This window comes from Trichoderma virens (assembly GCF_000170995.1).
Source record: "Trichoderma virens Gv29-8 chromosome Unknown TRIVIscaffold_84, whole genome shotgun sequence".
Lineage (NCBI taxonomy): Eukaryota > Fungi > Ascomycota > Sordariomycetes > Hypocreales > Hypocreaceae > Trichoderma > Trichoderma virens.
Genome location: NW_014013665.1, coordinates 461,957 through 485,078, shown reverse-complemented (window position 1 = coordinate 485,078; position 23,122 = coordinate 461,957). Strand labels below are relative to the sequence as shown.

At 51.0% G+C, this 23,122-nt stretch overlaps 7 protein-coding genes across 7 annotated transcripts; 1 reads left to right on the top strand and 6 right to left on the bottom strand.

Moving 5' to 3' along the window:
- Positions 1–218: 218 nt before the first annotated feature.
- Positions 219–934, bottom strand: TRIVIDRAFT_49365 (uncharacterized protein; the record flags this gene model as incomplete). Its single annotated transcript, XM_014097909.1, has 4 exons — positions 219–389; positions 487–532; positions 596–628; positions 759–934. The coding sequence occupies 4 exons, from the start codon at positions 932–934 to the stop codon at positions 219–221; spliced, it is 426 nt and encodes a 141-aa protein (XP_013953384.1).
- A 2,083-nt stretch (positions 935–3,017) lies between these two features.
- TRIVIDRAFT_6270 (uncharacterized protein) lies at positions 3,018–3,947 on the bottom strand (the record flags this gene model as incomplete). Its single annotated transcript, XM_014097758.1, has 2 exons — positions 3,018–3,624; positions 3,790–3,947. Coding segments are annotated over 2 exons (765 nt in total), but the record flags the coding sequence as incomplete, so codon positions are not given.
- A 1,381-nt stretch (positions 3,948–5,328) lies between these two features.
- Positions 5,329–6,158, bottom strand: TRIVIDRAFT_49463 (uncharacterized protein; the record flags this gene model as incomplete). Its single annotated transcript, XM_014097908.1, has 2 exons — positions 5,329–5,965; positions 6,028–6,158. The coding sequence occupies 2 exons, from the start codon at positions 6,156–6,158 to the stop codon at positions 5,329–5,331; spliced, it is 768 nt and encodes a 255-aa protein (XP_013953383.1).
- Positions 6,159–6,826: 668 nt separating this feature from the next.
- TRIVIDRAFT_69180 (uncharacterized protein) lies at positions 6,827–8,567 on the bottom strand (the record flags this gene model as incomplete). Its single annotated transcript, XM_014097907.1, has 2 exons — positions 6,827–6,938; positions 7,021–8,567. 2 exons carry the CDS (start codon positions 8,565–8,567, stop codon positions 6,827–6,829), a joined length of 1,659 nt encoding a protein of 552 aa, XP_013953382.1.
- A 2,268-nt stretch (positions 8,568–10,835) lies between these two features.
- TRIVIDRAFT_49200 (uncharacterized protein) lies at positions 10,836–15,901 on the bottom strand (the record flags this gene model as incomplete). Its single annotated transcript, XM_014097906.1, has 2 exons — positions 10,836–11,226; positions 11,295–15,901. The coding sequence occupies 2 exons, from the start codon at positions 15,899–15,901 to the stop codon at positions 10,836–10,838; spliced, it is 4,998 nt and encodes a 1,665-aa protein (XP_013953381.1).
- A 1,644-nt stretch (positions 15,902–17,545) lies between these two features.
- Positions 17,546–19,658, top strand: TRIVIDRAFT_157466 (uncharacterized protein; the record flags this gene model as incomplete). The annotated part of the gene is made up of 4 exons (XM_014097905.1): positions 17,546–17,578; positions 17,655–19,029; positions 19,108–19,439; positions 19,503–19,658. The coding sequence occupies 4 exons, from the start codon at positions 17,546–17,548 to the stop codon at positions 19,656–19,658; spliced, it is 1,896 nt and encodes a 631-aa protein (XP_013953380.1).
- Positions 19,659–21,099: 1,441 nt separating this feature from the next.
- On the bottom strand, positions 21,100–22,315 carry TRIVIDRAFT_49318 (uncharacterized protein; the record flags this gene model as incomplete). The annotated part of the gene is made up of 3 exons (XM_014097904.1): positions 21,100–21,561; positions 21,623–22,021; positions 22,103–22,315. 3 exons carry the CDS (start codon positions 22,313–22,315, stop codon positions 21,100–21,102), a joined length of 1,074 nt encoding a protein of 357 aa, XP_013953379.1.
- Positions 22,316–23,122: the final 807 nt, after the last annotated feature.

Below are 23,122 nucleotides of genomic sequence, written 5' to 3'. Positions count from 1 at the left end.
AAAAGGAAGCAAGGGAATCTCGCGACGCCACATTACATCACCGACAGCACAAATGCACTCAGCATCATCCGTCCTCACCATGAAGAGCCAGCCATGTCCATATCCATCCCTCCCCCAAGTTAGTCAAAAGATACGAAAACATGAGTTAAAAAGAAAACAGAAGAAAACAGAAGAAAACAGGGAAAAACCAAGATGTTTTTTTTTTTTTTTGCGTGTGTTCAGTCCAAGAGCTCCTGTGTCTGGCCCAAGTCGACGCTGCTGGACCGCTCGGAATGCGCCTCGGAGCCCTCAGGGATGGGCACCATGGCGCTCTTGGTCCAGATGTGGATGGCCTTTGTCCAGTCAAGGCCCTCGATGCAGCCGCCCTTGACGGAGAGGACGTTTTTTGACTTGTGGCGGAGAGAATTCGAAGATGGGCGTTAGCTTTTGGGGAACTCGCGGGGAGGTTTGAAGAAGGGTTTTGATGATGGCTTGAAGAGAGCATACCGGTGTCATGTGGATGAGTCGTGTTCCGCAGTTGCGGCAGAAGTAGCTGTAGAATATCCATTAGTCGTCCAAAGTCATCGATTCATCAATTCGTAAGGCCATATCGTACCAGTAGAGCGTCTGCCCTGAAGCCGTCGGTCGCCTAAACTCGACAAACAAGTAACCCCATCAGCATCAAAACTTCAATCCAAATCTTCATTCTCCGCCCTCAACTCCCGACACATCTCATAAATCAACCAACTTCTCTCTTCTTTGGAAGGAAAACAACATACGCATAGCAGCTCAGGTTCTCCGTCTCCGGCAGCTTGAAATGCGGGAAAATGGCCGACGTGCCAAACGCCGAGCCCGTCTGTTTCCTGCATTCGGTGCAATGGCATATATACAGCGCCAGGGGCTCGGGCAGCGGCGTCTTGAACGACACTGAGCCGCACTGACACCGCGCGTTCATGGCGGAAAAGGAGAAGAAGAAAAAAAAAGAAAAAAAAAAAAGAAAGGAGGTTAAGAGAGGATTGTGTTGTTTTTGTTTAGGGGAGGCTCGTGGTTTTGATTGATTCGAATCCGTGACGACAGGGTTTCCCAAGTTTTGTTCGATCGCCCAATACGATGGATGTTGAGGTTTGTCAAGTCGAGCCCAATGAACTCAAGGGCTTCTCTGTCGTTCAAAACTCGACACTTATGCGCGTTTCATTTTCAAGGCGAAAAGACGCTTCAAATGAACTTTTTTCGTTTGTAGTTTTTAAGATCGAAGAAGCAAAAAAACGTCAGCGACGTCGGATGTCTGAACGCAATTGCATGTGCCTAGAATTAGGCTATGCATCATCGGGTGTGCTAATGTGTTAATGTGGTAATCAAAAACAGCCCAGCGGCCTCCTCTCGATCGACGTTAGTCTTGTGTAGGTACATTTCCAAGAAAATTAATTAAAAGCTTGTGATCAATTCTATTTTATTTTTTATTCTTATTTTTTATTATTTTCTGTTAATTTCTCATCCGAGCAATAGTTCGTACGGAGTAATACCTCCAAAACCGCCCCCATTCTACTCCGTAGCTGAAGAGTCACCTCCAAAACAGCTCCAAAAAGGCAAGGATGTCGCCGGTCCTCGCATTCTGAACGAAGCCCGGGGGGGGGGGGGGGGGGGGGGGGGGCCAGCGGTTTTCAGCTAGACACGGAATAGGCAGTAATCGCACGAGCGTCCAACGAAGCCCATCAAATCGGACAGTCGCATCGCCTTTTGCTTCCATATCCGGCCGGAGCTAGGGGCTTCAGACGGAGGCCCGCTACCGCATCTCGGCAAATGCAGATATACGCTTAATCGCCTATATAAGCCCATTTGGTTGTTTCCTTTCTTACCAATCTGCCCATTTGTTTCCTTCTCTTGACACGTCAGGCACAAAAGTACTATCTTCTTCTTCTTCACCTGTTTTTTTTCTTTTTTCTAAGCCGAGCCGCGTGACTCATCCGTGTAGCCCGAGCCCGATAGGAAAGCCACGTTTTGAAAAAAACAACGCGCCTTCTTCACAACCTCCACGGAGGTGGGGGACAACTCAACTCAATACGGCGTCTCGACTACTTCAGCTCCATGCAAGCTCAGCTCCCATCCTGTCGTTTCTTTCTCCCTTCTCGCATTGACAACATATTGGTCCTAGCTATTATTAATATTTGATAAGGTGGATTTGTAATCTCCACAATCCACGTGTCTACGGGCCATATCGCGTCTTCTTTTATCCTCACGTTGCTGTTGAATTGCAGCTTGTAAGCGGCTACTTGCGGCAAGCCATGGCATCAAACACTTTGCACTCAACTACTACACCGCAAAAAGCGCCTTCTCAATCCATTGTTTTTTTCGGCCAAATACACAACTCATCATCCCCCTTCAAAGCAATTCATAAAAGTCCCGTTCGCTCGTGTATTCCTCCGATAACCGGTCCGCTCTTCCTTCCGCGGACTACTTGGTGTGTACCACTAACGATCCCTCGGTTCTCCGATGTAACAACTAATACACACTTAAATAAGAGACCTTCTCAATGCATGTAACAAATAGTTCATGTTACTTGGCTTTTGTATATTGTACTCGTAGCAGCAAGTTGCGCAATAAACAAGTCGCCTGGCGCGCAGCCACCCGGCGTCTCAAGTCAAGTCCGCTCATCCTCGGCGGTCCGAATAAAGAGTCCATTGTCCGGTGCTAGCTCCGCAACTCCATTGGCACGATGCTGGAATTCAGCGGGCACCTTATGGAGCTCAGCTTCAATCTGCTGAACACAGGTACAAAAACGAGGCTTATGATGGCGCTGCCAAGCAACTGCGGACCAGCTCCCGAGGCCGCACTCTGCAGCTTTAGTTGAAACCGAGGCCGAGGCCGAAACCGAAAACGCCTTTATACACCAGAATAACAAGATTGATATTATTAGCAACGAGCACCAGACTGAAACGCCAGCTGAATCCACCCACATGCATCCATGCCCTCCCTGTACGACAAATACGAGTAGTATATGAAAAAACAAACCCTCGGGATCACAGGATCCTGCCCATGCTCACAACCACCGCCCTGGACCCCTTCTCCCTCAACGCCTCCTCTACAGCCGCACACCACGCCATCTTTTCCGTCGTGCCCCACGAGTTCTTGATAATCTCAATCTCCAGCCTCTCCAAGTTCTCCATCTCCGCCAGCCGCCCTTCTTCTACCCACCGCTTGGCACCGCCCGCCTCCTCCAGCCCGTCAACAAACTCGTCGTCGTCCTTTGAGTCCTCGCTCCTCCTGCCGACCTGGCCCACAATTTTCAACCGTAGACCCCGGAGCCCCCGAGTCCAAGATGCCGACCGTCCGGGGCCGCACAGCTCCGCCCATTTCTTCAGCGCCACTGTCCGAGCCAGATCCTCGGCCATCATCTCCAGCCGCGCGTACCGCATGGCCAGGCGCTGCCACGGCCGCTGCGACTTAGTCACGGCCGCTGCCGCGTTGAGCCCTGAGGAAAACCAGTTGAGAAAGACGAACTCGTTGTTGGCAAACGGCACTTCACGCGCCTCAAAGTAAATCTGCCGACAGGTGCATAGGAGGCTCGTCGGTACCCCCGCCAGAGGCCGCTCCGAGTTGAGCAAGCCCGGCGTCGTCTTGTTGAGCTCCCGCATTCTCTCCTTTATCCTGTCCTTGATCAGCTTCTTCTTATCCTGTTCCGCCCTCATCTTTTCCCACTTCTGCCCGCCACCTTCCTTTTGTTCACTGCTCTCCTTCTTCTGCTCGCCGCCCTCTGAGCACTTGTTCTCTGTCGCGAGCTCTATAATGGTCTGTTCGTTTTCAATCTCCAACTCGATCTGCTGTTCAAGATCCGGATCCAGTGGGTGTAGCACGTAGCGGCACAGCATCGGAATCGGATATCCCGCTGCCAGCTCTTTGGGCTGGATTGGACTCATCCGGTAAGCCCAGTAGTAGATCCTCAGCCGCACCTCTGCCGGCAGAGATAACAGGCGCGACGTCTTTGGGCCGTTGACGGCATTTGCGTCCTTCTCCTCACCAGCAACATATGGCTCGATATCCTTGCCGTCTGTTGCTACGGCTTCATCCGTCGCGGATTCATCAATTCCAGGCCCGAAGCGCTTGTAGTAGCACACCGCGGGCGGGTACCAAAACATAAACGGGCAGTACTCATACTCGGCCCCCGCCATGACTAGATGAATTGCGTGAGTATCCTGCACGTTTATATCCATAGGTAGATGTAGGCCGTTCAAAAAATTGAAAGTCATGGCAGCAGAAAGAGAGGGAACGGCATGAGGCTTGGGTTTAAGTAAAAATTTTTTATCTCGTCTTTGCTACAGCCCTCTTCCCCTCTTCGAGAGAGAAGGCCTTTGTCGGTCTCACCCAAAAAAAGCCTTCTCTCACCCCATGGATCTCGGCGAGTAAGATTGAAGGATGAGGGGTGAAAAGTAACATACCGATATGCGTGATACAACATGGCAGCATTGTGAGCACTAGATTGGATGGTCAGCTGTCAAGTCTTATATCCTCTCACTAGCCAGAGCGGTGGCGGCTTACTGCTGGGCCGGTTGGCGACAATATAAGAGGTAATTGGCTTGCTGAGCTTGGACAGGTGGGATTCCGCCGCTCCCAGCAATGAGCTCATGGCGCACAGAGTTTCCAGGAATTAGAAATGAGGAGAGCACTAGAGGACCAATTTCGCCATCCGATCGGGGCCGGGATGGAGGGGAAGCTTTAAAGTCCTTTGCGGGGAAACGTCACGATTACACACTGCAGCTCCTCAGCTGGGCCGAAAGCTGTCGCATTCGATGCCATTTCGGGCTCCCTTGCATCTCAACGCGCCATCCGTGGCCTTCTGATTTGACTGCCCTCCTTATCGCTCCAGCCCGAGATTGAATCCGGACCGTTCGATGCCAGCTATAATTTGATAGCTTCTCTCGCTTCCATTCGTTAAAAAAAAGCAATAACATGCTTAATCCCGGAGGAATGTGATTGAAGTCACCATCATCTCATAGGTCCAACCCCAGGCTTTGCGGCTCCATCCTGCGAGCCTATCCTTGTGCTTGAACACCCTCTCAAGCATGTAGTTCAGGGGCCGCTACATGGATGTCCGTCGAGCTCCGACTAGCGCTTGCGCCAAAAGAAAAATAAAGAGAGGAAAGGGAAGAAAGAAAGAAAGGGCAAAAAAAAAAAAAAAAAAAAAAAAAGGGTACACAACTCTGGCATCTGATGCCGTCGCCATGATTGTCTCTACAAGGCAACCCACGCAGACTCACACACTGATGATTAAGCATTCGATTCCTCCTCGTCTAGCCGTGCTAAACACGCAAGGCTCTCGGCACCATCTTCAAGAAAGGTGGTAAACTCGTCACCCTAAGACGATCCAGAACCTGGTGGTATATTCACTCCGTCATATCCCCTTTTCCCCCCAGATTTTCTCTCATATTCAACGTTCCGCGGAACTTCGAAATCTCCCCTGGCCGCAAACCAAAGCAGCGTTTCCGGCTCCGGTCCCCTGCCCACGGCCGTCGCTTTCGCCTGATCATTCGTCGCGTCCATGGCATCTTCGTTGTCTTCGTCCTCATCTTCGTCCTCATCGTCTTCTTCATCGCTTTCTTCGTCGAGACCTTTTCTTAGACCTGTGCGCACCTTGTCGATGCCCATCTCCCGTTCTTCTTTTGTGTAGACGTCGCCGGCCTCTTCTCTGACATATCTGGCAATCCTGTCGTGTGTCCACTCGCGCAATTCGTCCCATATGCTCTGTAGCTCAGCAATGCCCTCGGGCGTAGCTAGGCGCGCCGTCTCGCGGCCCTGTGCGACGAGCTCTTCTACATCTGGCTCTAGCTTCTTCCGCAGCAGCTGCGTCAAGACACCCTCTTGTGTTCGTCCGGGATAATTTGTCGAGGGATGTACAGCGATGCGCGAGAATAGCTCTGCATTCTCGCTCAGGTTGTCTAATACCGTCTGGAGGTTGCGTTGGAGGATCTGGGCCGAGGCTTGTAACGAGGAGCTGCAAAAGAGTGAAACCATTAGAGCTGCCCGGTAGTGCGTAACGAGAGGAGCAAACCGTACGGGTGAGGAAGCGGATTGCTCTTGAGAATATCCATCTTTAGGCTTTGTATGCTGCTCGAGAGCTGCGCCAACCGAGCGAGCGTTTGCTCAACCGACTTGAGCTCATCATCGTCCAAGCCCAGCGTCGCCATCGTATCGCTTGCCCAGTCGAAGCGATTGTCTCTTTCTCTGGCCTCTTGCTGAGTGTACGTATTGAGAGGATGCAGTCCAGAGGCAAAGAATTAAGCAAGAGGTCTTTGTAAATAATTGGATACGTGGCACAATCCGAGAAGAGGCAGAAATGCAGCGTGTGTGAAGCAAGGTTTACTTTAGCAGTGACGTCGGGATTGAAATTATTCAACTACAGGCACAGACACGCTTTCGTGGGGCAGGCGCTAGGAATGGTGCCTGCCGTGGTTGCTCAAGTGGGGCTACCACTAAACAGGCATTGGGTATTTACATGAAACTCTGCTGGGAAACTGCAGGTATCTGTATATTGGAAGACATATGAATTATTCGCCAGTGCATTGATAACGGGATATGATTCTGATAGAGGCGCTACATGGCGTAAAGGTTATAGCAGTTTAATTATTCTTTTATATATTTAAATTTTCAGCTACAAAGCTAATCCTAAATGCTACTCCAAACGATATTATCTGCCAAAGCTAACAAGAGTCCCTTCGCTATGTATGCTCCACCAATGTAAACAAATTTCAAGTAATCACTCCTTCAGAGTCAGTCTGATGTTCGTGATGGCAAGTAGCTAATGTAAAAAAAGGAAACGAAAAGAAGAAAAGAAGAAGAAAGCCAAGCCTTTTGCTTAGCCTCGAGTCGAATTAAGCGTCTTTGAAATCTCGTAGCCCTGCGAGTCCACAAAGGGATATCTCGCACGCCTCTCCAAGTCATCCAGCGGGATGTTTGACCGAATGTACCTAAAAGACCAGTGGTTAGCAAATTAAATCCTTCAAAAGCACAGTCACGGGCATTAAAAAGAAGGGGGTGAAAGGGACTCACTTCATTCTGCCATCGTCAACTGGGTTATGGTCCCAGCTCGTAAACGTCCCCTTGCTCAACGCATCCCACACCAAGCGCCTGCTTCGCTGAGACTGCAGCACCTTTTCTGTGATGGCGTCAAAATCCCACTTGGCCTTTGCTTCAGCCTCGAAATTCTCAAACACAGTTCTGGCCTCCTTCTCAGCCTCCGTCTGTGGCTCAACCTTGCCAGTACCGAAGCGCGCCAGGTTATCCAGCTCCAGGGGATCTCTCTCAAGATTGAACAGTTGCGGCTCATCAGCCGGGCAGGTAATATACTTCCAGTCTCCTCGTCGAATCATCATCATGGGGCGGACAGTGCCCTCTCCCGTATACTCGGCGAATACCGTGTCGCCGCCTCCCTCCTTGCCCAGCAAGTGCGGCATCATGCTGACGCCGTCCATTGGCAGGAAGGGCGCAGGCTTGGTGCCGATGATGTCGCAAATCGTTGGCAGCAGATCTAGCGTCGAGACATTTTGCGTCACGCGGCGAGGCGTGAACCACTTGGGATAATGAACCAGCATGGGGACTCGCACCGACGACTCAAAGTAGCTCATCTTGTACCAGAGGCCGCGCTCTCCCAGCATGTCGCCGTGGTCGCCGCTGAAGATGACAATGGTGTTGTCCATCAAACCAGCATCTTCGAGCGTCTCGAGCAGCTTACCGATGCAGTCGTCGACATAGCTCACGGAGCCGTAGTACGCTCTCTTGGCCCTCTTGATCTGCTCGTCTGTGAATTCCAGGTCCCACAGATCACACACCTTGAGCAGACGCTTGCTGTGAGTATCCTGCTTCTCCTTGGCGATGCGGACCTTGGGCAGATCGATATCCACGTCCTCGTACCGGTTCCAGTACTTCTTGGTAATGGTATAAGGGTCGTGGGGGTGAGTGAGGGAAACCGTCAAGGCAAAGGGGCGCTTATCAGGTCCCTCACGAACGTGGTCCCAGAGATACTGAGTGCTGCGATACATGACCTCCTCGTCGTAATCCAGCTGGTTGCTCCGTCCACAAGGACCAGCCTGAAGGATCGAGCTGGCGTTGTGATACCACTCAAGACGGGTGTCTGGCTCGTCCCAGTTCACAACCCAGCCAAAGTCACCCGGGTAGATGTCGCTTGTCAGACGCTGCTCATAGCCGTGCAGCTGATCTCCCACAAAGTGCATCTTGCCCGCCAGAGCGGTGTGATAGCCCTTGGAGCGCAGATAGTGTGCATAGGTAGGAACTTCGGAGTTGATCTGAGAGGCATTGTCGTAGGAACCGATCTTCATGGGCAAGAGACCAGAGATCATGCTCATTCTTGAGGGCGCACAGAGCGGTGAAGGGCAGTAAGCAGAGTCAAACTGGACGGATGAAGCCGCCAGACGGTCCAGGTTGGGCGTCTTGATCTGAGAGTCGGGATTGTACATTTTGAGCTGAGGAGCCGCCAGCTGGTCTGCCATGATGTAGAGAATGTTTGGTTTCTGGTCTGGGCTGCTGGCGGTGGGCGGAGGCGCCTCTGAGCGCGGGAGCGTGTTGAGATCGGGAGCCATGGCGATTGCAGTTTCGACAGCACTGAATAGGATATTTTTCCAATACTTTTTTTTCACTGTATTTTTAAAACAAAATCACTCCCGCAAAGAAGACGTTCGTTTGTATGAAGTCTTATCGTGCTATTTCCAAGAGGCCTGAGACACGGGATGAAATGGCACCAAGACAGGAGAGCGAGAAGTGAGACGAGACGAGATATCAGATTGTCCTTTCACAGCCCACAAGTATCATAAAAGGTAAAAGATTAATAATAAACCAAGGCACGCGACGCACTACTTTTCGTGGAGAGGACAGGTAAAAAAGAAATCAGTTGCCAGCAAAACCTGGTGCGTGCGTCTGCGTCCAGCCATCCTTATATGAATAGCCCATGTGGAGAAGACAAAAGAGCCCCCGACTTCCGAGTGCGCTGAATGGCATCATCACGCGAGCACGCAAGAGACTGAAGGGGAAAATGGAAACTACCTTAGCTCTAGTCTCTCTATTATCTGTTAGACACACTGTATGCAGCCTCACTTTGGTGCATAAAATTGGTTTAGTTGTTATTAGTCGGCGTCAGACTGTTGCAGCAGCTAATCACGCAACAGACTTTGTGCCATGTTCCATGCCAGCTGCACGTTTGTGGCACGAGGCTGACACTGACCGACGAAAATAAGAAAAACGTGTGGTGGCAGAGCATATCGTGATGGTGCAACCCCCTTCATCATCCACCATATTTCTCTGTTGTTGTTTGTCTGTTTGTGTAGCCTCAATGCAATAAGCGACGACCTGAAGTCCATCTCTTCCGGCCCCAGCACTACTCTTATCGCAAGCCCTCTTTTTTTTTTCGCCTTCTGCCTTATTACCGAGCACTTTTCGGGTCACACGGACACCTCCATTCAAGCCTAATCTCCCCTGCGCAAGCGCCCGATAATCCCTTTCCTTTTTACTCCGTAACTTATTTTATTTTTTTTTCCCATTCATTTCCCCTCAGGACCCTTGGAAACTACTCGATTCGGCATCGCCCATCCTGTGGTTGGTCAATCGCCCTCTTCCCCATGTCCAGAGAGATCTATCCATCTTTTTTTTCCCACCACTTCCCCCCATCGTATTTCACCAAAATTCCCACCGATTGCGTGATCTAGACCTTTGTAGGCGTGCGTCACACGGAAAACGCTGCGTTACCCAAAGACCACAACACCGTATGGTCTTGGCCGCGCGAGGACTGTATAAGCTATTTGCTTTGCTGCATGTGGGGGAGATGCCAAATAACCTGCGCCAATACTAGCTGGTGGCGATGAAGCTGACAAAACACGCCTTCGTATTCTGTTGGAAGCAAAAAGGGACCCTGAATCTGGCATTGGGCGTCCAAGTATAGTAATCCAGCCTCTGTCGATCATAATGACAGCTGAGAGGCGTTTTGATCGGGAGTCAGCGGAATGACGACGGCCTCATCACTTGGACTCTTTGTTGACCGCCTCTGACCGAGAGATGGGTATCAAAGTCAGCTGTTTAGTTCAAGCTATTAAAACTCACCGCCAATTCTGACTTTAGTGTGGCGTAGTCGGGACGAAGATCTTCAAGACTATGGTGAAGTCTTATTTCTATTCAACTTGATATAAACAAACATATGAGACCATCCGATACATGGAGAGCTTAGACACCACAACAGTCAATCTGTCAGCTCACGATACACGTTGGGCGTATACATCTACCAGACGATCATGACCAGATTACAGCTTCAAGAGTCAACTTACACGCCATTGACTTTACGTAACATCATTTACACACTGATATAAATACATATATGATCGATTAAGTACGTAGAATTACTCATCTCTTCTTATATTCAACCCAGAGAGTCACTCCCTCCCGCCCAAGACTCATCCCCATCAGAACAAGCAAATACAGAAAAGTATCCTACAGCAGAGAATCTACTATATGTAACCGATGACAATGACGATGACGATTATGATACCCTCACCCTGTCAGCCCGCCTGCCTTTTTTTTTTTTTCACATTTCGACTCTGTCCCCTTCTCCTCTCCCTGCCTCCCTCCTTCATTTCCAATGTCCATAAGCTGCGTGCGCATATTCAGTAATGTATAGTTAGGTAGTTCCCTGGATATATTGATCCCGCCCAGCCAGCCTTTCAAAAATGCAAAATCCCAACTCCAACAAACACCGTGCATGTTCAGTTCGCCTCGCTCCACCTTCTTTGAATGAAAACCACATCATCAGCAACATCAACGGCTCCTGTCCGCCTGTCCACTCCCATCAACCAGGCGTTGTTCTATTATTGTGTCCGGTAAAACTTCCTGTAAATAAGATGCAGTAACAGGTTCACGTTAAGCTTGAGGGTGCCCTCAAACAGCGTCATGAACTGATGCGCCTCAAACTGTGCCTGGAGCATGTCCTCAATCGGCACTTGAGCTATTGCTCCTGGTATCTGGATATGGCTTCGCGTGCCCTCAATGGCAAACACACCAACCTGGTCGCACGAGATTGTAATGTCAATCTTGTCCCATTCGCGGTCAGCCGTTCCGCTCCACGACACCAAGACGCCCTTCTCTGACAGTGCTCGCGCGCTATACTTGTAGCTTCCAAACTTTGGCACACGGCCGCTGCGTTCCAGCTCTTTTTGATGATTGTACTGCTTGGTGAAGGGCATGAGGAACCTCTTTCGTCTATTTTAATCTCGCTGTTAGCCTCTCATTGCCTCAATATTACACCCTAATGATTCGGGAATACTTACCCCTTCTTGTTCTGGAGCGTCTTCATTGACTGCTCAATGTAATCATCGTAGCTCTTGCGCTGCTGCTCCAGGTATTTGGCCTTTTCAGTCAAGTTGGCAAGCGTCAGACGCACGCCGTCCAATTCTCGCTGCCTCTGGACACGTCTACGGCTCTGGGTCCGGATATCGCTGGCAATGGCATTGAGCACATCCTGATACTGATTCTGTTTTGAAATCCTTCCCATCTGCTCCAGCTGCATCACGTTCTCCAGAGCCGTTCGCTTGAGGTCGTAGTAGGACATGGAGGTGATGTCAGCCATCTTAGCGTCTGAATACGCCCCTCGTGAGTTGCTGTTGTCCGAAAATTCCTCTCGAAGAAGCGCCTCCCACTTTTCCTCGTCTTCGACTGTGATCTGCTTTACCAGAATTTCCAAGAGATTGGCCCCGGTTTGCACTCGGATGATGTACAAAACGCACCGCTTCGTCTCCATAAACAAAGCCTTGATATCCGCCTCGGGATCCTCGAGGTCGTGGACCCTGGGAGTCAAGAACATTTGAATATCCGCCGACCCTGCCGCACTCATTTCACTCTCGTTGCTCTTGGCGCTACCCAGATCTTGCATGATTTCGCGCAGGACGTCATCCCGGGTTGGAGCCATGACCATAATCTCTTGCGCTACGAGATTGTGAATGGCAAAGACATCCGACATCTTGATGTACAAGGTAGGTTTGTTTTTCGCATATAGGTCGTTAAACTCGTCAATGTCAAATGTTTTCTCAGCGTCCGGCACGTTAATGAGGTCGTTGGTGATCTGCTGTAGGCGCTCGATGGATTCGCCAATGAAAGCATTCAGGGGCTGAAGATAAATGTTCTCGCCACCAAACGGCCGACCCAGAGCGATTTGCCCTACCACTTTGGCAACCTCGCCCAAATTCCTCTTCTGGAGGGGGCTGAGCGACTTGTCAATTACGCCCACGTTTTCGGGCATGGTGACGGCTGGTTGGAGATAAAACTTCCACAGCCAGTGGGACACCATTTGCAGCAGGTTTTCTGGCGGCTCACGCGTAAAATGCTGGCTCAGGGCCTGGAACATCTCGCTGCAGACGAATCGGAGGCCGTAGGGCATCTTATGCACCTGTTCTTCCAAAGACGAGAATAGCTGGTCGCAAATCTCCCGCAAGTCTCGCAAATGGTCTATGAAGAGACGTCGCGTCTCCGGATCGCGGATGGCAACTTCGCGGGGCACATCCAGGGGCCGGTGATCGGGTCTTCCTGTACGCAGTTCCTCATTGTTGATGGCCGATCTGTAGATTTGCATGGGGTCACTCTCCAGATCCAGTGCTGGGTCTTCAATGATGTTATCGCGAATCAAGGGTCCCAAGAGACCCCGAAGATACTTGCGATCCCGTGGGGACCGGGTGTAGTTGGCGAGCAGCTTGGTCCAAAAGTAGTGGCCCCGAGAATACTCTAGGGCACTTGCTGTGCTTTCAACCTCTTCTCGTATTGATCGGGCAATCAGCTTCAAGAGGTAGTACTCTTCTCGTCGCTTCTGGGCGTAACCAAAGAGGCTCATCATAAGAAGCTCAATGCGCCTGCTGTCCTTTTCGGCCGTCACCTGCACGCGGATGTGTTTGAACAGACGAGCGAGATAATGGGGCTGCGTCTGGAGGCTGAAAAACAGCTGCTGGTAAGAATCCAGCTTCTTTCTGGAGCTCTTGTTGAGCGCCTTGAGGTCAAACTGGTTGGTCGACGCGATAGTAGAGTTGGCCAGTAGACCCATCGAGGTTCCGCCAAAGGTGTGCTGGTGTTTCACGACTTCATCGAGAGTAATCTTGTTTTTGACCAGGAGAGCAATCTTGATATCCAGCTGGTCGATGTATTGCTCCAACATTTCATTCCGGCGCACGTGCTGGACCACCGTCTTTCGCATCCGCTCAAATTCGACTTCTTCGTTGAAGTCAAAATCACTGTCATTGAGAAGGTGCACAAAGTTCTTGACAGCGCTGACCGGTGGGTTTTTACCCGTGGTAAGGCTCTTGTACGCCTCACCCTGCACTTTGGCACGTACAAAGCTCTGAATCTTGATAACCTTTTTCATGTTCTCCTCGTAAAATCGCATCTTCTCTTCGAATCGAAGCCGAATGAGGAAAGCCTTGGCAGCCGCTTGGAAAATGACAATGGAGTCTTCTTCTTCGAGGAGCTCTGTAAGTAGGTCGTCGATTCTTGCACGCTCCATCATGGCCTTGAGGATGGCTTGGAACTCGGCGGTCTCTGCATCGTGGGATGACAACTCATCTAACAAGGCATAGTATTGCTGTCGGGACAGGAAGCCTCGAATATGCCCCTGCAGGTCGACAATTACAGGCTCTTCAATATCAAGCTGGTCTTGGATTGCCAAAATCCTGCGCCTCTCAAACATGGCCCTAATATGTGCTTGGAGTTCAATAATGGCAGGCTCATTTTCTTTCAAGCCATCAAGACGGGTTGAAATTTCTCTCCTCACGGCGGCAGCTCGCATTGCAGCCTGAAGTTGTCCAATCGCGGGCACATGTTCAGCCAGCTCGGCCTTGAGAACCTCCTGCTCATCTCGGGCGGCGCGGCCGCGGATCGCACTTTGCAGTGAGGTCCATACATCTGTGAAAGAGTGGAGATCATTTTGTTGCTGTTCAATTCTGGCCCGAACCAATGTAGCCCGGACGGCGGCTTGGAGACTGGCAACCATTGGGGTATGTTCCTCGAGTTGGCGTAGGTCTTTGCTGATTTTGTACCGCGTCAACATTCCTCTGGCGAGTGCCTGAAGGTTCTGCACTTCCTTGGTGGCCTTCTTTGTCTCTTGCTGCTGTACGTTTTGAGATTTGCGTAGCAGGAAACCCTTGGACATGGCTTGGATTGCCCTAATCGGGCCGTCACAACGAGACAGGGTAGACTTGAGGCCTTGTATCTCGTTGCGTGCTTTCTGTGCTCGAAGCATGCTCTGGAAAGCCAAAATAGCAGGCTCCGCAGCCTTCCTGGCTTGGTCGCTCTTCTTGAGTCCTTTGCGTACAAGGTATCCGCGGACAAGGCTCTGGACGAGGATAGCTGATTGTCTCATCTGCAGTCGATAGTTCATGATCTGGCGGGTGAAGTTGCCCCGTATTCTTGCTTGCAGGTCAATCAGCCACTCCTCCTCATCCCAGAATCCTTGCATCATCTCTCCAAGCTTCAATCGCAGCAGCGCGCCACGAAGTTGGGCCTGAAAGTCGATAATCACGTCTTCGTTCTCTGCCAATTCACGTTCAATCCTCTCTTCTTCGGTTTCTTCAGGTTCCGGCTCCGGCTCCGGCTCGGGAACACCAAAATCAGCCCCCATGTTGCCGAAGCTGGGCATGTTAACCCCAAGCATGTCCAGTCCCTTTTGCATCGCCTCCAGCTCATGGTGCTCGAATTCCAGCTGGCCGATGAGGTTACCGATGCGGAAATCAACAATCCCTTTGCGAAAGAGAAGCCAACTCAGGGCATGGATACAATAGATGACTTTGGGGATATTCTTCTTCTCGTAGAGATCTATAAGCTCAAAACGAAAGAGGTCAGGTAGCTCCACTTCGTCCAGATATCGAAAGAAAATGGCAATGTTGTCGGAATGTCGGAACTGCAGCTTTGGGTTTCTGAATATCCGATACCGTCTCTCAGGGTTGAGAAACTCTACCACTTCTGCCAGCGTAACGCCGTCTCTCAACGCCTCCTCCAACTCAACAATGGGTGGAAGAGTCTGCTGGATGACATCTTCAATCCACTCCTTGGCTTCACCAATGTGGCAAAGGTATTCGTACGCCTGGAGGAACCTGCGTTGCTTGTCCATCCAATTGCGCCCTTCCCACCCATAGTTGGTCTTGGAGCGGCCCGCTGTCTTATCGGCACGCTGCAGCCTGCGTCGGCCTCGGAGACCAGCTACTTCCTGGTCAGGCGAGGTGATGTTGAAGTCTTTCGCATCCTCGGACTTTGCAAGCTGAGAGAGCGTACGAAGCTGGCTTGTAGAAGATCGACCCAGCCGCTCAAGATCAGGGCGAGCTATATGAGCACTGTGGGAGTGAGAATGGCCGTGGTGCGTCGGGGCCATGACTGCATCTTCCGGGATCGCAGGCTCGCCTCGAGACATGAACATGGAGTTTGGCCGTGCCGGTAGAGGTCGCGACGAAGGCGCTGTGGGAGAGGTGACGCCATCGTTTTGGGACAGTGACAATCGGCCAATGTCTATGCTCTGGCCTCTCTCGCGCGGCTTGGAAACGTGAGGTGGTGCCGCGGGGGGGGCTTCGACGGAAGAAGTTGTTGGGGTTCGCGGCAGCGGGCGAAGAGATTGCCGGACTGAGCCATATATGTTGTCCTGGCCTCTGCCAGAACTGGCGCTGCTCGTCTCGCCCGTCTCGAAAAATCGTGCTCTGGATATGACATCGCTCTGGCCGCGCTTGTGGCCAACTGATCCATAAATACTACTTGCAGACGTAGAATGGCTATTGGCGCTGTGGTCCGAGGAGTACGAGTAGCCGGAAGAGGCAGATGACGTTGTTGAGTTATTGCGATTGATGCTTGAGTTGGCGGCAGACAGATCGATGGCGTGGGACTCTCGCCGCGGACTATTTCGATACGACATGTTGCTGGATGCTGTCTCGCCCAGTCGGGGCTGAGGTTCGGGTAAGCGCCTATATCGCGTCTATGCTTGTGCTGTGCTTGGGGGTATTAGAAAACTCTGTGCAGCGCTATCAAGACATCCTTCCTGCGATGGCCGGAGGTTCAGATGAGAGGAATGCGAGCAACGGGCGCGAGGTAAGAAAGCATAAACTTTTAAGACATGCGCGTGGGGAGGCCTGATGTCAACAAAAGTAGAGCGAACAACAAAAGGAGCCGCTGGTGTGTGCGAGACCGGGTTGATTGCAGATGCGGCTCCAGCAATGCGAATGCCGTCACAGATGGATGTTTTCGTTTCTTGATTTTCCCGCCTGCAGTAATAATATTTACTCCAGCAGCTACAGTACCTGGAAGCGCCGGCAGAGCAGGGGATAACCACAGCGCGGGGTCCCTGTGCATTAAAGCTGCATTACCGTTGGGCAGCGAATGTAAACAAACACCGGGACAACTGCCTAGCAACGCCGGTTTTCGGGCCGTGCCATTGGCTAGAATTGTCGTGTGTCTCCAGTTTTTCCAGCTCGGGGCTGTCGAGGCCGCTGTAAGCCATGCCTGCTTGCTTGCTTGCATTATGTACATGCTTCTGCAGGCAAGTCACGAGGAAAATCTATCTAAAACTATGGAGTAGGGATCGGATATGGCGATTTTAATGACGGAGTCCAAGCGTCTTTCTTTGATGATGGAATAGGGGTGGGGAAGATGATTTTCTCGGTTGGTGCTCCTGAATTCTGGACAGGGTTGGACGAGGGCAAATATAACTACACACTGCTGCATATACTCAAATACCTTGCTACAAAGGAAAGAAAGGAAAAGGAAAAAGGAAAAAAAAAGAAAGAAAATAAGTAGAAAGTGTATCAGAATAGTCTACAAATGGGGAGACAGGATGATACGGCTTTCCATCTAGAAGCATCGCAAAATTTATGCAATGCATACGAGTATGCTTAATGGCAAATAGGCAGTCAATCACGACGACTTCAACTCTAAAACTAGTGGCGTCATGATCTCACCAAACTTACGGTGTGTTTCATGTGTTATTGGTCAACATGACACCGACCAGGTGTCGCTCAGAAAGTTCCAGATGACACTGAATCCAGTCCGAGCCGGTGCCACTTTTCCCAAGAGCGCGCCAAGACCCATATCAGCTGCTTCTACCTGTACAAGTATACGAGTACTGTAAACAACTACCGAAAATTATCCATCAGTAAGAATGGATTCTTCGTCCCCACGAGTAAAGAGTTGGTTCTATTACTACCTAGTATGTAATTCAGTCCTTAATGCATAGAACCCCAAGTTTCTGAGGTTGGGAACCGAGAGCTAGCAGTAAAGTATAAATCCCCTGCAGCTCTAGGGTAGTTTTGGCTAACGGCAAAGCCTAATAACCGTGTGCATGTAAAATTGGGGCGGTACCAAGTATGAGGTCACCGTCGCCGCTAGCAGCAAAGCTGGCGACCTCTCGTCAAACTTCTAGACGCGGCTCAACCTCTGCACAGCAATTGAATTGACGACGCCGCGTCTTTGTTCGCATCTCACGAATAGGCAGCTCGAATTGCTTCAATCAACAGAGTAGGCAGGAACTCAGATTCATTTCGCCGGAGCCACGTCTGTGCCCATCATGTCGGCGAAGCAACAGAGGCCTTCCGTCCTGGTACGTTAGACACCCATAGTTGGGAAGCGCCGAATTGATGCAGCGAATCGCCAAAAACTAACTTTTGCTAAACCAGGTAACGGATGCAAGAGAACGGGCTGACCAGCGACGATCGCCTCGGCGCCCAGGCACATCGTCCGGTGCCCCTGGGCGGACGCCGATGCGATTCATGACTGTTGACAACATCCTCCAGCACGACTCCCAGATTCCATCGGGCCAGCCTCGAGGACCACCGATACCAACACAAAGGCCACATACTTCCGGAGGTCTCCCTTCAAGCAGCCGACGGATCACTGCTGGAGGCCTGCCAAACATCCCATCTCGCACCGGCAAACCGATGCCCTCACGAACCACCAAAATCAGTGAAAAGCTCGTCCTCCTGCCCGTCACCGACGAAAGGGACGAAGGAGACGAGGAATTTGAGGGAGAGGCAGCGATGAACTTGAGCTTACAGGACGAGGCAGGCCGGCCGTTGAGAGACGAGGAGCTGGATGTGCTTCGGAAAAGGGGCGGTATCCGCGGCAAAAGTTATGCAGAACGGCTGCCCAAAATGCAGAGGACGGATAAAGTCAGTCGATTGACGGCATACTGCACTGCGCAAGCGTTTAAAACGAAAGATACGGCGGAATTTTTGAGGAAGAAGCACGAGGCCAAGACCAAGCTCTACGACGATTGTCTTTATGCCATATATGCCCTTCCGCTGATGAACGGGATTGAAGGCTATAGAGTGCGCAGCCGGCCGATACTGAAGACGCCTGGTACAGGAAAAACCGTGCTGGACTTGGAGATTGAACGTAGCGAACAACGAGATCACCACGAGGGCTACTTTGACCAAGACGCGTATGTTTCTGCTACCGAAGACTCTGGCAACAGCCAAAGACGGCCTTCTGCGTTTGCCGACCCTTCTTCGCCGCCCGATGATAGCCTTTTGTCACCGCAAGGCTCATATCCTCCCGTCGACGACGGCATCGCCTCCCAGATGAATCGCCTTGCGCCGGATGCAAAGAACTTTGCAGAGATGTTTGTCTTCTCGTACGGAGTGGTTGTGTTTTGGAACTTTACGGAGCACCAAGAAAAGGACATTCTGGCGGATCTTACCTTTGCCGATGCCGAAGACGGCGTCAACTTGCTTTCAAGACCTTTGGACCAGGGCGATTACGAGACTGAAGAATTCCATTTTGAATACAGTCCCGATGTGCAGCGGCCGCGAATATTCAACGACATGATCACGCTGCTGCCCCGATCCGACCATATGATCAAGTTGACCATCAGCCATGCAATTGCGCAGAGTACCAAGCTGTGCTTTTTCGAGGAGAGGATGAGCGAGACGATGCTTGATGCGCAGCATGTTCCCAAGGAACTAGCTTTGACAGGAGAGCTAGGTATGACTAGGACTGAAATTGTCAAGATTATGGGTCGACTCTTCAAGAGTCGCGTGGATATCAACCTTTGTATGTGTATTTCCTTGCTTCCTCACCCTTCGCCCCATATGCCTTGTGAAGAAACTCTGGCTAACATGCCCGAACCAGCATCAAATATTCTCGATGTGCCTAATTTCTTCTGGGACTCTGAGCCTACGCTACATCCATTGTACGAAGCTATCCGCGAGTACCTGGAGATAGACTTGCGTATTAAAGTGCTTAATGAGCGTTGCCGTGTATTCCTGGATCTCGCAGAGATTCTCTCCGACTCAGACGCCGATGCCAAGATGAGTTATATCACATGGATCATCATAGCTCTCATCGTCCTGAGCATTCTCGTCACGGTTACTGAGGTGGGCCTTCGCTTTGGCATGCTCGAGAAGAGCAAACGCAGCGATGACAATAGCGGGAACAACGGCACCAACTGCGCCGGGACTGACGTGACGTGGAGCACCAACGGCAACCCTACCATGCTGTCGATGCCGGTTGATGGGACGAAACAGGCAGCCTTGGCATCGAGCGATCTAGAGATATTGGCCCACGCTCTAGGCTTGGAGGGCCAGGCCACAGTTGAGGATGTCAGGCGCGGCATTTGGCATCTGAGACATGGCGGCGTCGCGGGATCGCGGTATGACGGCCAGATGGAAGACGTGGATTGATTTGATTGCACATATTTTGGTGAAAAGCAATGATTTGTCTGATTGTTTGGGCTACCGGGCTTTGTTCGTTCTGGCGCTGCGTTTTACTACGTACTGATTTCCATGAACAGGTAATTTTTTTTTTATTCCTTGGGCTGTCTGTGAAATGCAGCCTAGATTTGTTGGTAGCGATGGATGACATTCACGGCGTTGGCCTGGAGGTGCCGCAGCGTTTGATAGCTTATGTTGATTAATACACGTACACACACTTTTATAACATGCAAAACCAATGACGGCCCTCATAGGAGTACATATCATGTTACAGGACACAACGATAGCTCATCTAAACAATATATCCAGCTTACACTGCATCTGATAACCACAACTGGTGCAAATCTTTATGTGTACAGTAGTACAGCATCACTAGCAATCAGCCCTACCAAATTCTCTTCTTCTCCCCCCCATCGCACCAAATAATCCCCGTCCCTCCGACCCCTTATCAGCACCACTTACGCAAGCGCCCCTCCCCATCCCAATATTTCCCTCCGCTTCCATGAAGACTTTCCGTGTCATACACAAACAGAAAAAAAAAAAAAAAAAGGAAGGGGAGCGAACAAACTACGCTAGCAAAGTGGACATACATAAAACAACCCCCGTTCAATAGCTCGGCCTCTAGCAGCCGCACTCATGCAGGTGCAAATTGCATTTTGTAGAATGTGGCGTTTCCCGTCTGCCGATTCCCGGGTTTGGGTCGTCTCCAACGTTTTTATTGCTTGTTCACGATTTTGTCTTGCATCACGGGTTTCGTCATGCTTGACAACGCGCAAACATTCGTTGACGATGTCATTGAGTATATCAAGTGAAGCGCGGAAGCTTCACCAGGCGCGCTAGGACTGATATAATCACGTATCCAAGGGCTGGCGTCTTTTGATTCTTTCAGGTTTCGTCTATTTCATATGTGTACTGTATAAAAATATAGAATCGCGTGATGGTGCTGTTACAAGAAAAAGAGGCAGAAAGAAGAAAAAAAAGGAAGAAAAAAAAAAGAACCAATATTAAGCATGAAAAAAACAACCATGCCTCAAGCTATCCTAAAGACAGTTTTTCTTGTCACACAACACCCGCTGATACACAAATTCTTGTTGCGTTGCCAGTTTCACATCTCCCTAACGCCATGTCCCGTCTGATCGTGACAACTTTCGCAACCCACCAAAATATCTTCCTGTAGCTGCTAATTCGACAGCGAATAGACAAAATGTGTGTATATTAAAACATGGCGCCCATTCAGGCGTCAGAAGCAGCTCCATCTCGCGGCAAGGCAATGAGTCGGGGCGAGTTTTTCGACCCCACCAATACTTGATCTGCCGTTTTTCGAATATCCATCTTCGTAGTATATCATCAGGTAAAGAAAAAAAAGGGGGGATATATCAAAATGCTAAAGAGTTGTGTAGCCAAATGGTCGCTACCTCTGCTCGGTGGGCTTGAAGGCTGCCTCCTGCTGCTTCTTCCGGTTTTTGTTGTCCAGCTCAGCCTTGCTGTAGATGGCGGCACCCACCATTGTGACAGCCATGCCCGCGCCGTTGAGGAAATCAACGGTGACGTTGAACAGGAAAATGCCGATCATGACAGTCAAGCACTGCTTGAGGTTACCGCAGACAGTCATGGTCAGAGCACCGGCCAACTTGTTGGTATTGAAGGACGAAATGTTGAGAAGCAATGCCAGGAAACCGTTGCCAGCCAGAGAAGCAGTTGCAGGAACGATAGAAATATCACCGGTCTTGATGAGTTCACGGAAGCCAGCTACCTCACCAGTAGCCGTGGCGCAGGCCAGAGCCTGAAGAGCAGCAAGGGGAGACATGCGCATAAGGAACTCGACGGGGGGGAGAGCCAATGAACCGGTCATGAATCGGTTGGTGACGACCGTCTGGAACACCTGGTTAGCCTTTCTCTTCTGGTGAAACTTGGGGTTCATGTTCAAAACGTACCTTGAGAGCGGCGAGGATGACACCCAAAATAGTCAGGAGGAAGCCGGCATCCGAGAAGCTCATCTCACCGGCAGTGGTCATAGTAGCACCAATGATTAAAGGAACGAGAGAGAGATAAGTCATTGTGCTGTACGTTCGGCCGTACCACACGCGGAAGATGATGATGGTAAAGATGGGGCAAAGCATGCGCATCGTCTGGTAGAAAGGCACGGAAACCATGGCGAGGGAAAGGTTCGAGACGGCAATGTTGGCAGTGAATAGGGCGCTGAATGCGACGAGGGCAAGGTTCTCGCGACGACCGAGGCGTGATAGCTTGAAGTAACCCATCTGCAGCATGGCGTATGTTCCAAGACTGGCGAACAGAGTGTGAAGGAATGTCAACAGCCAAGGGAAGTGAAACTAGATTTGCGGAATCAATATTAGTACCTATCAATGGGATGAGGTAGATCGAGATGCTCCAGGCGAGAGCCATGGACGTACCACGCCGAGAACCAGCTTATTGTAAAGCGTCAGGACAAGAGAGAAGAAGAAGTAGGTTCCCAGCCAGGTGAACTTGACGGCGCTGGGTATTGAGTATTCATGGTCGATGTTTTGGTCTTTGGATTCGCTCTGGATCTTTCCGGACTCAAGATCATGCTTGAGATCCTGCTCATCAGGAGACAGGAGGGCGACGTCTTGAGAGCGTCTAGACATGGTGGGCGAGTTGTATGTCGATGCAATCGCGTGTACGAAGTTGCGATTTGGAGATTACGTATTGCGCTCAAGCAGCTTAAAGTAGCCCTGCCAGCATAATTCGGAAATGCTGAAACGGGGGAGAAGTCGGTAGTGGATTGCCGGCCGGATCTGGAAGGATGACGGAGCGGGAAAGGAAGAGATGAATACGAAGGTGTCGCGTGCGGAGCGCTCGTATACGGGCCAATTCGTAGGGCAGAAGATGTAAGAAGGTAAGAAAGCGAGGCGAACCGGCTGCCAGACGACGACTTGAAGTCTCCAAGACAGGACAAAAAAGCGTAGGCGGGGCAGAAGAGCGAGCGACAACCTGACGAAGCAAAAAACGGAGCGGACAAGCTCCTTCAACGGGCGCCTTTTTCTTTGGCTGTCTCTCCTGAGAAGATGGGAGGTGGAGGAGGGGAGCAGGTAGGCCTGTGTAGGTACGAACGAGTATGGGGAGGAAAAGTGGCGTGGGCTGTGAGATTGAAGGTTCAGGCTGGAGGCGTTGCTTGCACTAGTCGCTGCGCGGAAAGATTGGAAAATAGGAGCGGAGAGTTAGCACTGGGTCGACTGGAGCCGGCTAGCGGGCTTGCGAAGCGCTAGAGACGCCTGGACGGAGCAGCTGGGGGCGCTGGGGCTGCTTGCGTCTGGGGGTGCGGCGAGGAGAGTCGCACTGTGCGAGGCCTGAGCGAGAGAGTCCACAGGTGGTGAAATTGCACCTCAGAGTTTGGGCTTGTGCAGCAGGAAGTGAGACTTCCATGTTACTTGGCGGGAGGCTGAGCGTTAATA